General features: G+C 42.0%; 1 protein-coding gene across 5 annotated transcripts in view; it reads left to right on the plus strand.

Moving 5' to 3' along the window:
- TEK (TEK receptor tyrosine kinase) overlaps positions 1-14,788 on the plus strand; it is a 122,994-nt gene extending 108,206 nt beyond the window's left edge. For all 5 annotated transcript variants that reach the window (XM_010384455.2, XM_010384457.2, XM_030920261.1 and 2 more), the window contains 6 exons: positions 65-178; positions 2,782-2,852; positions 3,867-3,907; positions 4,719-4,815; positions 12,842-12,941; positions 13,778-14,788. In XM_010384455.2, coding sequence (XP_010382757.2) covers positions 65-178; positions 2,782-2,852; positions 3,867-3,907; positions 4,719-4,815; positions 12,842-12,941; positions 13,778-13,852 — 498 coding nt within the window. In that variant the 3' untranslated portion in view covers positions 13,853-14,788. The remainder of the gene's footprint in view (positions 1-64; positions 179-2,781; positions 2,853-3,866; positions 3,908-4,718; positions 4,816-12,841; positions 12,942-13,777) is intronic.
- Positions 14,789-17,687: the final 2,899 nt, after the last annotated feature.

Raw genomic sequence — 17,687 nt, forward strand, 5'->3', positions numbered from 1 at the left:
CCAAAGTTTTCAGCCCTGGGGCTTTCATTAGACTGAAAATACATAATGTTTTCAAAACTTTCAGTTTATCCACAGGGATCTGGCTGCCAGAAACATTTTAGTTGGTGAAAACTATGTGGCAAAAATAGCAGATTTTGGATTGTCCCGAGGTCAAGAGGTGTATGTGAAAAAGACAATGGTAAGTACAGGACACGGACACTGATCGCATCCTTTCCAAGGTACTCCCCGCTCTCCTGATGTCGCTTCTGAGACTGTCGGTGCTCTGTGGTGACTAAAGCATCTGACTGTGTGTCCCAGTAGATACTGTGTGCCCTGGGAAACATTCTTTCTAAATGTTCGTTCCTAACATGGTTGCAGCATCTGTATTACTAATGAAGAAGGCACTGTCATGTGTGACCAAGTGATTGAATATTCAAGCCTAGTGGTTTGGGGTCTTGGTTCTATCCAGTTCAGACCCCAAGGCATCTCACTCAGAAACCTCTGAGGAGCTTGCACAATCCCCTTTCATGGACAGCCAATGCAGCAAGGAAAAAGATTAACATATTTTCCAAAAATCAAGGAAACAAACTAAATGATTTCTAAATCACCAGGAGGCGCCAGAGAGAAATTCATAACTTCTACAGGCTCATCTAAGATTTCTCTCTTCACTGAAACTTCAGTGGTCACTGTTCAAGCCCAAAATCTACTCTCCCAAACAGTAATATTTTATCTTTAAGTACAAGATTGCGGGAGAACCTAACCATACAGTCTTAGAGGAAGAGAGATACTCATTCTGATTTTGGTGCCCAGTCTAGAATCACATAGTCCTAGAAGTACCACATCCCTGCATGTTAGAGCTGTGTGGAGGAAATGTCACCATCCTCTGTTTTCCTTGGGTGGGCAGAACGCAAGCCCTGCAGCCTTTCCATGTGTCTGGCAGATCTACTCTGATCTACTCTGGTGGATGGCTCTCCCTTTTTTAGGTCTGATGAACATTACTTTGGCCCAGCTTTCCTGGGATGGCTCCAGTTGTCATGAGATATAGGCAGTCTTTTTGTTTTTGTGGGCACACCAAATTTTCTCTTAGGAAGGCTCAGGTTCCTGTATTTATTCTCAATTCCAGGCTTCCTTTATTTTCATCACACTTATTTAGTTACTGAGAAGATAAAACAATACTCAAGAACATTTTGAAAGGAAATCACCCATAATTCACCACCTTGGCATATATATATTTTTCATTTTTGGCTTATCGCCTTCCACAGCATACATCCTTGCACATAGCTACAACCACAGTGAACATAATCATTTTGGATCTTTGCACTCTCTTTTCTGATGAGGGTGTGAAGTGGGGTCCCTTTGGCTCTTCGAGGGCCCTGCATGCTTATCAACATAGCACTTTCAGAAGCCACCTGTGCTTCCCTGAGGGCTGGCTTCCAGGTGATGCTTTTCTCCCTAACCTTTTCAGACCCACTCAAGGCAGATGCTTCTCTGGAGCAGGGGTGGACTTGTTTTCTTAAAGAAGCAGAATCCATCACTCACCTACCTACTCCAGCTCTCCCAGCTCCTCCCTGACCACCTGGTGTCCTCAAATCTCCTTCCTGAAATCCTTTTCCTTGCTTTAATCCAGCGCTTGGGGGATGTGGGTACCCTGGGTGAGAAGGTGGAGGGATAACACAGGTTAACCCCACAACCTACCCATTCTATTTGGATGCTCTCCTCAGCTCCCCAAGACTAGCATGGGTTTGCTTGGCATTTCATAAAGGGCAGTGATTTCTGCAAGATTGGGGTTATTTACAGGGGGAGAGCACCTATCAGGGCTCAACTCGATCTTACAATAGACTAAACAGGGTAAAGGTGTTCTTTAACACCTTGGGGCTGGGGAGGAAAGGGCCAGGTTGAGGGAAGGGGGAAGAAAGAAGGATTGGAGAGGAGCAAGTTCCCTGCAAGAAGGATGCAGTGTAGCAAGTTTGGACAAATCTCTGGGAGGGAGGAATCAACCTCTTGATGACCAACCTTATGATTCTTGAATGAGTAGATAGGAAGGGAGCCCCAAATCATAGCGACTTTGAGGAAACCAGGAATAAAACTTTAAAGTCAAGCTTTACAACATCCAGGCACATCTCATTTTGCCTAGCCTGGGATCAGTAAGCCAAGATATGGGGACAGCCTGGAGGTAGTCAGGACCAGCATCCAAAGTATCGGTATGTGTCTCCAAACCCAACGTAAACTACACTATGTAAGCTACAAATCATCTCAATCTCTACTGTTATATATACACACTGTTCCTCTTGTCTAGAGATGCTCTTTCCTCTCCCATCCACCTAATGACACCTAAACGTCTTACAGAACCATGCTGGGATGTCCCGTCCTCTGGAGAATCTCCTTCCATCATCTCCAGGCACAGTTGTTCTCTTCACCCTACCCCAGTGCCTCCATTTCCCTTTTCCACATTATTAATACAGTTACCTTCTCACTCAGTGTCTATGCCTGTCTCCCCTTTCAAACCTCAGAGTGCCTCTGAGGGCTATAAGGTGAGTAAGGAATGACCGACTACCATGTGTGCACACTCACACGTCAATTCATATAAAACTGCTGAACCCTGAAGATAAATAGGACTTACGCTATTTGCATGTTTTGAAATTTGAAAACACACATGTAGCTGGGACATACACAAAGCAATGATGTCTGAGTCTGCCCTGCCTATGAGGTTCCCGATGGGCTTTGTGGAGCTACAGCTCAGGCAGGCTGAGAGCCTCAAAGACCCTGTCCCACTTAAGTGACATCTCACTTTGTTCTCTCCAGGGAAGGCTCCCAGTGCGCTGGATGGCCATCGAGTCACTGAATTACAGTGTGTACACAACCAACAGTGATGTGTGAGTAAGCTGCTTATTGCCAAGGGATTTTTTTTCCCTCCCAGAAACATATATAGTTGACAGAGGTTTTAAAAAGAAGCAGGAATGTCCTGTACCTCTCAAGAACAAAGGTAACCAAAAAACCCAGGAAATAAAGTAACAGAAGAAAGCCGCAGAGTAGACAGTTTCCAGAGTGCAGAATCACTGGTGGCAGGTTTTGGATTTCCCTCTGCATACTGAAGTTGTGTATTCTGCATTGTGCTTTGAGTTGTGAATTCTTGGACACAACAGGAAGAAGGGACATACTGGCCTTCCTGTGGCTCCTCTCCCAGACCTAGATCAGAGGAAACAATCCAGAATAGCTGCTGGGGACAAAATAAGGCCAGACAGTGGGGGGCGTCTCTACTTGCAACCTGCAGTGATGCATCAGAGGCTGGCGGTGGAAGGAAGGGGTGGCTTGAGATTTAGGTCACCTTGCCTTGCACCCCATTTCCAGGATGAAATATCCAGGCTGCGAGGGTGGTGCTGACTTGTCCAAGGGGTTTTGCTGATGCCTGGGGATGAAGAGGGGGTGGGCAATTGCTGTGTCCTCACTGTGTGCAAGGTGCTTTTTATGTTTCTCTGCATAACTTTGAGCCAGGGATTATTGTCCCCACTTTTGTAAGAATATACTAAGAGGTCCCAAGAGGTTCAGCAACTTTTTCCAGGTCACATAAGTATTGGATGGCAGAAATTGGATTTAACTCAGATCTGTCAAGCTCTAAAACAAATTTCATCTGTTTTGGACAGTACCACCTTGGAGTCTCTAGTTAAAGTGATTTGGGGGCTCTGGCAAAGTGAACACTATTTCTTTGTTGTAACCCTTCTGTTGAGCTAAGAGGAGAGAAACCCATACTGTGTGCAAGGGCCTATCCTAGGATGTAGACATGTAACATTTCGTTTTCTCAGAAAGGGTGGGTCTCCCTGGCTTTGGGGACAGGAAAATGAGTGGTGACTGTTTGCTGATTGTTGGTTTCACACTTGTCCCTCCTGCAGATGGTCCTATGGTGTGTTACTATGGGAGATTGTCAGCTTAGGTGAGTATCATCTATGTTAAAATATACATGCCAGAAAATATATAACAATTTCATGTATACTGATCCTAGCTTTATCAATATTGCATATTTTAAAAAACTAGAAGGCACCACACAGAAAGGTAATAATTTTAATCTTCATGCTTTTTAATGTGGTACATATACACCATGGAATACTATGCAGCCATCAAAAAGAATGAGTTCACGTCCTTTGCAGGGACATGGATGCAGCTGGAAACCATCCTCCTCAGCAAACTAACACAGGAACAGAAAACCAAACACCACATGTTCTCACTCATAAGTGGGAGTTGAACAATAATAACATGTGAACACAGGGAGGGAACACCACACACCAAGGCCTGTCGGGGGGAAGGAGAGAATAAGGACAAATACCTAATGCGTGCGGGGCTTAAAACCTAGATGATGGGTCAATAGGTGCAGCAGACCACCATGGCACATGTATATCTATGTGACAAACCTGCACGTTTTGCACATGTATCTCAGAAAAAAAGGTTAATATTATTGGTATAATAGATGTGCTGTGTGTGGGGAGACTTAGGGAAGAGAATTGGCACTGAACTGAGGAAGCCGGGGGGTGCTTCCTTCCCCTGAAGCAATGATGATGCTTTGGCATACTCTGTAGTGTAAGTCCAGTTTTGGTGAGTGGTGGGTTTGCCAAGAGAGGCATGCAGCGTGTTCACTCTCCTGTGACATACCATGTCTTCCTCCTGGCCCCTTAGCTTTAGAACCCCTGGACAGGAAGCATTGCTTTTCATGCCAGAGAGGACTTAGGGTGGCACTGTTTGTCTTCCAGGAGGCACACCCTACTGCGGGATGACTTGTGCAGAACTCTATGAGAAGCTGCCCCAGGGCTACAGACTGGAGAAACCCCTGAACTGTGATGATGAGGTGTAAGTCAGGCCTCATCCTGGGGCTATTTTGTCTTACCTTCTTTCCTCTTGTGTGTTTCTGGGGCTAGCTGACTTTAACAAAGTCAACTGGTATACACAAACACCTACACACAGAGATCCCAAATAGGTGAATAAAAGTGGGGGGTTCCCAATACTAATACTGTTATGTAGTACACAAGGAGTATTCGCTTTACAGGCATAGAAATTTAGGAGGCATTTAATGACTCTCGGGAAGGTTGAAATGAGGAAGGGCAACAAATGCAGAAAATCCTGAAATAAATTCGTGAAGTTTTTCATTAAGATTTCAAAGCTGTTCATTAAGAAAGTTACATTTTTGGGCTGGCAAGATGGCTGAAAAGGAACAGCTCTGGTCTGCAGCTCCCAGCGAGATCAACTCAGAAGGCAAGTGATTTCTGCATTTCCAACTGAGGTACCCAGCTCATCTCATTGGGACTGGTTAGAAAGTGGATGCAGCCCACGGAGGGTGAGCTGAAGCAGGGTGGGGTGTCACCTCACCCAGGAAGTACAAGGGGTCGAGGAACTCCGCTGGGAGGAATGGTGCATTCCAGCCCAGATACTAAGCTTTTCCCACTATCTTTGCAACCCGCAGAAGAGGAGATTCCCTCTGGTGCCTATGCCAACAGGGCCATGGGTTACAAGCACAAAACTGGGTGGCCGTTTAGGGAGACATTGAGCTAGCTGCAGGAGTTTTTTTTTTTTTTTTTTTTTTTAGCTTTTTTTCCTTGCCCCAGTGGCACCTGGAACACCAGTGAGACAGAACCATTCACTCCCCTGGAAAGGGAGCTGAAGCCAGGGAGCCAAGTGGTCTAGCTCAGTGGATCCCACCCAGCTAAGATCCACTGGCTTTAAATTCTTTGCTGCCAGCACAGCAGTATGAAGTCAACCTGGGATGCTCCAGCTTGGTTGGGGGAGGGATATCCCTGATTACTGAAGCTTGAGTAGGCTGTTTTCTCCTCACAGTGTAAACAAAGCCCCAGGGAAGTTCAAACTGGGCAGAGCCCACCAAGCTCTGCAAAGCCACTGCGTCTCTAGGTTCCTGCTCTCTGGGCAGGGCATCTCTGAAAGAAAGGCAGCAGCACCAGTCAAGGGCTTATAGATAAAACTCCCATCTCCCTGGGACAAAGTACCTAGTGGTAGGGGCCGCTATTGGCGTAGCTTCAGCAGACTTAAATGTTCCTGCCTGCCACCTCTGAAGAGAGCACCAGATCTCCCAGCACAGCACTCGAGCTCTGCTAAGGGACAAACTGCCTCCTCAAGTGGGTCCCTGACCCCTGTGCCTCCTGACTGGGAGACACCTCCTAGCCCAGCAGGGGTTGACAAGACACCTCCTACAGGAGAGCACTGGCTGGCATCTGGCAAGTGTCCCTCTGGGACAGACCTTCCATAGGAAGGAACAGGCAGCGATCTTTGTTGTTCTGCAGCCTCTGCTAGTGCTACCCAGGCAGACAGGGTCTGGAGTGGACCTCCAGCCAACTCCAGCAGACCTTCAGCAGAGGGGCCTGTCAGAAGGAAAACAAACAGGACCTCCACACCAAAACCCCATCCGAAGATCACAGGTAGATAAATCCACAAAAAGGGGGGGAAACCAGTGCAAAAAGGCTGAAAATTCCAAACACCAGAATGCCTCTTCTCCTCCAAAGGATCACAACTCCTCGCCAGCAAGGGAACAAAACTGAATGGAGAATGAGTTTGACAAATTGACAGAAGTAGGCTTCAGAAGGTGGGTAATAACAACCTCCTTCAAGCTAAAGGAGCATGTTCTAACCCAATGCAAGGAAGCTAAGAACGTTGATAAAAGGTTAGACGAATTGCAACTAGAATAACCAGTTTAGAGAAGAACATAAATGACCTGATGGAGCTAAAAAACACAGCATGAATACTTCATGAAGCATACACAGTATCAGTAGCTGAATGGATCCAGTGGAAGAAAGGATATCAGATACTGAAGATAAACTTAAGTAAAGCATGAAGACAAGATTAGAGAAAAAAATGAAAAGGAATGACCAAAGCCTCCAAGAAATATGGGACTATGTGAAAAGACCAAACCTACGTTTGATTGGTGTAGCTGAAAGTGACAGGGAGAACGAAACCAAGTTGGAAAACACTCATCAGGATATTATCCAGGAGAACTTCCCCAACCTAGTAAGACTGGTCAGCATTCAACTGAGGAAATACAGAGAACACCACAAAGATACTCCTCGAGAAGAACAACCCCAAGACACATAATCATCAGATTAATCAAGGTTGAAATGAAAGAAAACATGTTAAGTGCAGCCAGAGAAAGGTCAGGTTACCCACAAAGGGAAGCCCATCAGACTAACAGCGAACCTCTCTGTAGAAACCCTGCAAGCCAGAAGAGAGTGGGGGCCAGTATTCAACATTCTTAAAGAGAAGAATTTTCAACCCAGAATTTCATATCCAGCCAAACTAAGCTTCATAAGTGAAGGAGAAATAAATCCTTTACAGCCAAGCAAATGCTAAGGGATTTTGTCACCACCAGGCTTGCCTTACAAGAGCTCCTGAAGGAAGCACTAATATGGAAAGGAAAACCTGGTAGCAGCCACTGCAAAAACATACCAAAATCTAAAGACCATGGATGCTACAAAGAAACTGCATCAACTAACAGGCAAAATAACCAGCTAGCATCATAATGACAGGATCAGATTCACACATAATAATATTAACCTTAAATGTAAATGGGCTGAATGCCCCAACTAAAAGACACAGACTGGGAAATAGGATAGAGTCAAGACCCATCAGTCTGCTGTATTCAGGAGACCCATCTCACGTGCACACACACACACACAGGCTCAGAATAAAGGGATGGAGGAAGATTTACCAAGCAAATGGAAAGCAAAAAAAAGTAGGGGTTGCCATCTGATAAAACAGATTTTAAACCAACAAAGATCAAAAGAGAAAAAGAAGGCTATTACATAGTGGTAAAGGGATCAATACAACAAGAAGAGCTAACTATCCTAAATATATATGCACCCAATACAGGAGCACCCAGATTCATAAAGCAAGTTCTTTGAGACTTACCAAGAGACTTAGACTGCCACGTAATAGTGGGAGACTTTAACTCCCCACTGTCAATATTAGACAGATCAACAAAACAGAAAATTAACAAGGATATTCAGGACTTGAACTCAGCTCTGGAACAAGTGGACCTAATAGACATCTACAGAACTCTCCACCCCAAATCAACAGAATATATGTTCTTCTCAGCACCTCATTGCAGTTACTCTAAAATTGACCACATAATTGGAAGTAAAACATTCCTCAGCAAATCCAAAAGAACGGAAACCATAACAGTCTCTCTGACCACAGAGCAATCAAATTAGAACTCAGGATTAAGAAACTCACTCAAAACCGCACAATTACATGGAAACTGAACAACCTGCTCCTGAATGACTACTGGGTAAATAACGAAATGAAGGCAGAAATAAAGATGTTCTCTGAAACCAGTGAGAACAAAGACAAAACATACCAGAATCTCTGGGACACATTTAAAGCAGTGTGTAGAGGGACATTTATAGCACTAAATGCCCACCAGAGAAAGCAGGAAAGACCTAAAATCGACACCCTAACATCACAATTAAAAGAACTAGAGAAGCAACAGCAAACAAATTCAAAAGCTAGCAGAAGACAAGAAATAACTAAGATCAGAGCAGCAGTGAAGGAGATAGACACAAAATATCCTTCAAAAACATCAATGAATCCAGGAGCTGGTTTTTTGAAAAGGTCAACAAAATAGACTGCTAGCCAGACTAATAAAGAAAAGGGAGAAGAATCAAATAGATGCAATAAAAAATGGTAAAGGAGATATCACCACCAATCCCATAGAAATACAAACTACCATGAGAGAATACTATAAATTCCTGGACACATACACCCTCCTATGTCTAAACCAGGAAGAAGTCAAATCCCCGAATAGACCAATAAAAATTCTGAAATCGAGGCAGTAATTAATAGCTTAAAAAGTGTCCAGGACCAGGTGGATTCACAGCCGAATTCTACCAGAGGTACAAAGAGGAGCTGGTACCATCCCTTCTGAAACTATTCCAAACAATAGAAAAAGAGGCATCTTTACTAACTCATTTTATGAGGTCAGCATCATCCTGATACCAAAACCTGGCAGAGACACAACAAAAAAGAAAATTGCAGGCCAATATCCCTGATGAACATTGATGTGAAAATCCTCAATAAAATATTGGCAAACCAAATCCAGCAGCACATCAAAAAGCTTATCCATCATGATGAAGTCGGCTTCATCCTTGGGATGCAAGGCTGGTTCAACAGACGTGAATCAATAAACATAATTCATCATCTAAACAGAACCAATGACAAAAACCACATGATTATCTCAATAGACGCAAAAAAGCCTTCAAGGAAATTCAACACCCCCTCCGGCTAAAAACTCTCAGTAAACTAGGTATTGATGGAATGTATCTCAAAATAATAAGAGCTATTTATGACAAACCCACAGCCAATATCATACTGAATGGGAAAAAGCTGGAAGCATTCCCTTTGAAAACTGGCCTAAGACAAGGATGCCTTCCCTTACCACTCCTATTCATCAACATAGTATTGGAAGTTCTGGACAGGGCAATCAGGCAAGAGAAAGATATAAGGTTATTCAAGTAGGAAGAGAGGAAGTCAAATTGTCTCTGTTTGCAGATGACTTGCCTGTGATTTAGAAAACCCCATCGTCTCAGCCCAAAATCTCTTTAAGCTGATAAGCAACTTCAGCAAAGTCTCAGGACACAAAATCAATGTGCAAAAATCACAGCATTCCAATACACCAATAACAGACAAACAGCCAAATCATGAGTCAACTCCCATTCATAACTGCTACAAAGAGAATAAAATACCTAGGAATACAACTTACAAGGGATGTGAAGGACCTCTTCAAGGAGAAATACAAACCACTGCTCAAGGAAATAAGAGGACACAAACAAATGGAAAAACATTCCAAGCTCATGGATAGGAAGAATCAACATTGTGAAAATGGCCATACTGCCCAAAGTCATTTATAGATTCAGTGCTATCCTTATCAAGCTATCACTGACTTTCTTCACAGAATTAGATAAAACTACTTTAAATTTCATATGGAACCAAAAATGAGCCTGCATAGCCAAGATGATCCTAAGCAAAAAGAACAAAACTGAAGGCATCACACTGCCTGACTTCAAACTATACTAGAAGGCTACAATAACCAAAACAGCATGGTACTAGCACCAAAACAGAGATACCAAAGAAACAGGACAGAGGCCTCAGGAATAACACCACACATCTACAACCATCTGGTCGTTGACAAACCTGACAAAAACAATGGGGAAAGGATTCCCTATTTAATAAATGATGTTGGGAAAACTGGCTAGCCATATGCAGAAAACTGAAACTGGACCTCTTCCTTACACCTTATACAAAAATTAACTCAAGATGGATTAAAGACTTAAATGTAAGATCTGAAACCATAAAAACCCTAGAAGAAAACCTAGGCAATACCATTCAGGACATAGGCACAGGCAAAAGACTTCATGACTAAAACACCAAAAGCAATGGCAACAAAAGCCAAAATTGACAAATGGGATCTAATTAAACTAAAAAGCTTCTGCACAGCAAAAGAAACGATCATCAGAGTGAACAGGCAACCTACAGAATGGGAGAAAATGTTTGCAATCTATCCTTCTGACAAAGAACTGATATCCAGAACCCACAAAGAACTTCAACAAATTTACAAGAAAAAAACAACCCCATTAAAAAGTGGGCAAAGGATATGGACAGACACTTCTCAAAAGAAGACATTTATGCAGCCAACATATGAAAAAAAGATCATCATCACTGGTCATTAGAGAAATGCAAATCAAAACCACAATGAGATACCATCTCACACCAGTTAGAGTGGAGATCATTAAAAAGTCAGGAAACAACAGATGCTGGAGAGGATGTGGAGAAATAAGAACACTTTTACACTGTTGGTGGGAGTGTAAATTAGTTCAACCATTGTGGAAGACAGTGTGGCGATTCCTTAGGGATCTAGAACCAGAAATACCATTTGTCCCAGCAATCCCATTACTGGGTATATACCCAAAGGGTTATAAATCATTCTACTATAAAGACACATGCACACATAGGTTTATTGTGGCACTGTTCAATGATAAACTGGATAAAGAAAATGTGGTACATATATACCATGGAATACTATGCAGCCATAAGAAAGGATGAGTTCATGTCCTTTTCAGGGACATGGATGAAGCTAGAAACTAACAAAAGAAAACCAACTCCACATGTTCTCACTCATAAGTGGGAACTGAACAGCGAGAACACATGGACACAGGGAAGGAAACATCACACACCAGGGCCTGTCGGCAGGTTGGGGGATAGGATAGCATTAGGAGAAATACCTCATGTAGATGAGGGGTTGATGGGTGCAGCAAACCGCCATGGCACTTGTATACAGATGTAACAAACCTGCACATTCTCCACATGTATCACAGGACTTATAATAAAAAAAATTAAAAAAAAATAAAGATACATTTTCTTGCCTAGAACCTTGCTTCTGCTAAGATTACTTTCAAAAGTAAGATTTTTTCCAAGGGGAAATATAATGACCTGTAGTGATACCACCATTCCCAGCACTATCCATGGTAGAAGCTAACTGGCATGTCTGAAGACTACAAGGCTCTAGGTTGAACAAATAATTTATTGTCTAAATGGGGCTACTTCTAAGAGTGAAGGAGGGTGTTAATAATATCACTGGAATAAGAAGCATACATACCATCCTGGAAAAACCTGGACATAGTTGGACCATCACTAGACAGTCCCTAAAATTCTACCTTTTGAGATTCACTACATAAGGGGTGAGAAGATTTTTTAGTCTTTAAGAAACTTATGTTAAAGTATAAGCTGTTCTGGGATATGACACCCTAAACCAATGGTTGATAGCCTTCTATGCACATAGGGTTCCCTGGAGTCATTTGTTCAGCATGTGGGCTCTTGATCCCCACTGTCAGTCATCAATTCTATAAGTCTAGGGCAGGTTCCAGAAATCTGCATTTTAATCACACGAGGAGTTCTGAGCACAATTGAGAAAGCACTGTCTTAAGTGTTTCCCAAACTATGTTCAGGTGTTGTGCAAGATATAAATACATGATACAAGGGGAAAGGAGTTCTGTGGCCAATTAAGTTGGAAACTTTGTGTTAAACCTGTTGTCTTAGTCATTTCCGACTGCTGTAACAAAATACCATAAACTTCGTGGCTTATAAACAACAGAGATGTATTTCTCACAGTTCTGAAAGGTGGGAAATCCAAGATGAAAGCCTTGGCAGATTTGGTGGCCGTGAGCCATTTCCTGGTTCATAGATGGCCATCTTTCTGCTGTGTCCTCATGTGGTACAAGGAGCAAAATAGCTCTTTGAGGCCTTTTCTGTAAGGGCACGAATCTATTCATGAGGGTTCTACCCTTATGACCTAATCACCTTCCAAAGGACCTACCTTCAAACACCATCACATGGTTTCAACACATGATTTTTGGGTGGCATGAACATTGAGTCCATGCTTTGTTTTTAATGACAGGCTTTGTTTTTAATGACAGTGCTTCTAAAAGTCCTCCCTCTTAAAGGGGGATACAATGGGTGGCATTTTACAAGTTTGAGCATGGGCCTTTTAAGAGACACTAACATTTTGAAAGATGCAGCATTCCAAGGGAAATGCTGCTATAGACACATACCCAGTTCTTTCTAGATGATTGTAATAGCTGAGACCAAGATCCTGCAGAAAGAGTACCCAGGGTAGGAACTAAATCTATGGGGAGATGAAATGGGACTTGCTTAGGGAGGTGGGAGGCCTAGTAGAAACTTCCCAGATGCTGTACTTTTGTCTTCTGCTAGTTAAGCTTTATAACCATGCATTGGTTGGCTTCATTCTCTTTTCTCTTTTCCTGCCATGCCCAGGACTGAAGCACAGTTATAGAATTAACCCTTTAATTCTTTGCGTTCGAAGGTTTGATCTAATGAGACAATGCTGGCGGGAGAAGCCTTATGAGAGGCCGTCATTTGCCCAGATATTGGTGTCCTTAAACAGAATGTTGGAGGAACGAAAGGTGAGTATTAAAGTCAGGCAGGAGATCTTTAATTGGAATTCCTGATGTGCCCAGGGTGGTTCATAAAAAACATTGAAACAATTGAAGAAGTTCTTCTTGACATGGCCCTAAGCATTATAGAAACAAAGGATATCCCCCAACCCCCGCAACTTGGAAGAAGTTACAATTTTGGGGGGAAATAAGATTTCTATACAGGATATAGTCATGTACACACTGGAATAACACACAGAATTAGCCTATTAGAGCTAGAAGGAATTTTAGTCATATAGCCTGACCTTTTAATTTTATAGATGAAGAAATAGACTCAGAAGTGGGTGACTTGACTGAGGACATACAGCAAGTAGACAACAGAGCTTGACCTGCAGGTTACTATGAGGAGGGTCAGGAATTCCATAAAAATTTCTAGAAGTTAGTTGGCTATACTGATCTGGGAGTCAAAAGAAAAGTAAATGTAGTTTAAAGAAATAGTCAAAACCCAAATGGTAATTCAACTAGAGATGCAGGTGAGATCACACAGAGAGATGTGAAGATGAGATTCAGACAGGGGAAGGAACCCGAGAGAAGCTGAACACATTAGGAGGTACCGATAAGACACTGTGAGAAAGGCAAGCTCAGAAACTGAGGATACAGTATGAAATCTTACTTGCAGAAGGCAAGGGGATGCATTTTAGGAAGAAAGTCATCAAATACAATAGAGGGACCGAGGACATAAAAGTATCCCCCAAGTGCTTAGTATTTTGAGTTGAAACAAAGAAAACCAAGGTAGTGCTGTAACTGCCACTGGCAGAGATGGAATCAAAGTAGCCTATGTCTCTGAACCATTCTCATTCTTCCAGACCTACGTGAATACCACGCTTTATGAGAAGTTTACTTATGCAGGAATTGACTGTTCTGCTGAAGAAGCGGCCTAGGACAGAACATCTGTATGCCCTCTGTTTCCCTTTCACTGGCATGGGAGACCCTTGACACCTGCTGAGAAAGCATGCCTCTGCCACGAGATGTGATATAGAAGTGTACATATGTGCTGTACACCTGGGACCTTCACCACTATCGATCCCATGCATGGATCTGTATAGTATGCTCTGACTCTAATAGGACTGTATATACTGTTTTGAGTAAGAATGTGCTGAAATCAGAATGCCTGTTTGTGGTTTCATATGCAATAATATATTTTTTTAAAAATGTGGACTTCACAGGAAGGCGTGAGTACAATTAGTATAATGCATAACTCATTATTGTCCTAGATATTTTGATATTTACCTTTATATTGAATGCTATTAAATGTTTTGCTGTGTCAAAGTAAAATATTGTTAATAAACCTAACAATGACCCTGATAGCACAGGTTTAGTGAGAGAAATATATGAATTCTAACAAGACATAGGTTAATATTTAAGAGACTGAAAAATCTCAGATTCCTCTCTCAATTTTATCCCTCGCCTGTAGCAGCCAGTCCCATTTCATTTAGTCATGTGACAACTGTCTTGTGTTTCCACAGCCTGCAAGTCAGTCCAGAATGCTAACATCTAAAAATAGACTTAAATCTCATTCCTTACAAGCCTAAGAATCTTTAGAGAAGTATACATAAGTTTAAGATAAAATAATGGGATTTTTTTCTTTTCTTCTCTCTGGTAATATTGACTTGTGTATTTTAAGAAATAACAGAAAGCCTGGGTGACATTTGGGAGACATGTGACATTTATATATTGAATTAATATCCCTACATGTATTGCACATTGTAAAAAGTTTTAGTTTTGATGAGTTGTGAGTTTACTTTGTATACTGTAGGCACACTTTGCACTGATATATCATGAGTGAATAAATGTCTTGCCTACTCACGTCTCATCCAGGAGTGTGTCTCATAGCTATTGCCACATGTCCTTATTATACTTTAAAGAAAAGTGCTTTAAATTATCCATCCCTAGCACATAGAGTAGTTGGCGAGTATACTCCGCTAGATATGGAATCTGAAACTCACCAGATTGAAAATTCTCCTAGAAGTGTTCTACTGCCTAGTTCTTTTTCTTGCAACAGGAAGTACACCTTTGGGAGTGTTCTAGTGTGAACCAAGGGCTTAGAATTGGAATTCCTTTTAATTATGTTACAATGTTAAATAGAGTCCTCACTTAATGTCATCAATAGGTTCATGGAAACTGCAGTGCTATATAATGAAACCAATTTTACCATAGGGTAATTGATAGAAACAAGATGCTATCCCCATCAAGCTACCATTGACTTTCTTCACAGAATTGGAAAAAAACTACTTTAAATTTTATATGGAACCAAAAAAGAGCCTGCATAGCCAAGACAATCCTAAGCCAAAAGAACAAAATTGGAGGTATCACCCTACCTGACTTCAAACTATACTACAAGGCTACAGTAACCAAAACAGCATGGTACTGGCACCAAAACAGATACATAGACCAATGGAACAGAACAGAGGCCTCAGGAATAACACCACACATCTACAACCATCTGATCTTTGACAAACCTGACAAAAACAAGCAACGGAGAAAGGATTCCCTATTTAATGAATGGTGTTAGGAAAACTGGCTAGCCATATGCAGAAAACCAAAACTGGATCCCTTCCCTTACACCTTATACAAAAATTAACTCAAGATGGATTAAAGACTTAAATGTAAGATCTGAAAACATAAAAACCCTAGAAGAAAACCTAGGCCATACCATTCAGGACATATGCATGGGCAAAGACTTCATGACTAAAACACCAAAAGCAATGGCAACAAAAGCGAGAATTGACAAATGGGATCTAATCAAACTAAAGAGCTTCTGCACAGCAAAAGAAACTACCATCAGAGTGAACAGACAACCTACAGAATTGGAGAAAATTTTTGCAATCTACTCATCTGACAAAGGGCTAATATCCAGAATCTACAAAGAACTCAAACAAATATACAAGAAAAAACAAACAACCCCATCAAAAAGTGGGCAAAGGATATGGACAGACAGTTCTCAAAAGACATTTATGCAGTCAACAAACATATGAAAAAATAACACATCATCAATGGTCATGAGAGACATGCAAATCAAAACCACAATGAGATACCATCTCACACCCAGTTAGAATGGCAATCATTAAAAAGTCAGGAAACAACAGATGCTGGAGAGGATGTGGAGAAATAGGAACACTTTTACACTGCTGTTGAAAGTGTAAATTAGTTCAATCATTGTGGAAGACAGTGTGGTGATTCCTCAAGGATTTAGAACCAGAAATACCATTTGACCCAGCAATCCCATTACTGGGTATATACCCAAAGGATTATAAATCATTCTACTATAAAAACACATGCACACTTATGTATGTTGTGGCACTGTTCACAATAGCAAAGATTTGGAACCAACCCAAATGCTCATCAATAATAGACTAGATAAAATATGGCACGTATACACCATAGAACACTATGCAGCCATAAAAAAGGATGAGTTCAATGTCCTTTGGAGGGACATGGATGCAGCTGGAAACTATCATTCTCAGCAAACTAACACGAGAACAGAAAACCAAACTACATGTTCTCACTCATAGGTGGGAGTTGAACAATAAGAACACATGGACACGGGGCATGTAAGGGGCGTCACACAGCAGAGCCTCTCAGGGGTGGGGGCCTCTCTTGAGGAGGGATAGCATTAGGAGAAGTACCTAATGTAGATGGTGGGTTGATGGGTGCAGCAAACCACCATGGCATGTGTATACCTATGTAACAAACCTGCACGTTCTGCACATGTACCCCAGAGCTTCAAGTACAATAAAAAAAGAAAGAAGAGTTAAGTGTCTATAGCATACAGTACATCATTTCACTTAAGTCAGTTTCCAAGAACCTATCAAGAACTTTGAGAACATATTGTAGTTCTACATGCTGCACAAACTTTACATATTCTTATGTATTCAGAAATTACAACTAGGCAACTGAATTCATCCAGAACACTCTTTATTCCCAACAGCATATTCAAACAAAGACACAGAGCAAAATAAAGGCTGCTCTTTATAACAGTACCTAAATGGAACTTAACTAAATGGAAACATGAATGAAAAGCCACTGAAATATTGGTCCAGCATGTCATCGCCAAGAGGGCAGACTAAGAGATGCCAGCCTTTTTCTTCCTACACACACAAAATAAATAAATACAGACAACTATTCACATACCATAACAACCCAGAGGGAGTGCAAAGGCTCATTATAGGATCTGCAGCAATACAGTGGAGCACAATAATGGAGAATAACCACACAGAAAGGATTGTGATCAGCATACCTAATACACCAGGAGATGTCTAGGAACAAAGAAAGGTGGAGGCCTTGGTATGAGCCACACAGCAGAACTACTGTGGTCACCAGTGACCTGCTTTGCAGAGGATACCAGCATCTCCTGCCTCTGAGGTATCAGATAGCCATTCCTACTGGAGAACCCTAGAAAATGACATGTACATCCCTAACAACCCCTACCCCCAGAAGTGGCTGCTGTTGAGCCACTTTAAGAAAGGAGCCACCATTTCTTCTAATCCTGTACATTCCTCAATCTTTGAGCTGCAGCCACTTCATAAGAGCCCACAAGCTCCAGTCTCAGGCTCTGTGGCTACACTGGGCCCACCCATGTCTCGGACACTGGAGCGACTGCCATAGTGAGCTAGTTTGTACTCCGGGCCCTAGAGTCCATACTCTGCATACCAGTTTATCTGCATGGATAACTAGGCTCCATCCTAACCCTAGAGCCATGCTAACTCTGTGTACACC

Source organism: Rhinopithecus roxellana, chromosome 16, assembly GCF_007565055.1.
Source record: "Rhinopithecus roxellana isolate Shanxi Qingling chromosome 16, ASM756505v1, whole genome shotgun sequence".
Taxonomy (NCBI): domain Eukaryota; kingdom Metazoa; phylum Chordata; class Mammalia; order Primates; family Cercopithecidae; genus Rhinopithecus; species Rhinopithecus roxellana.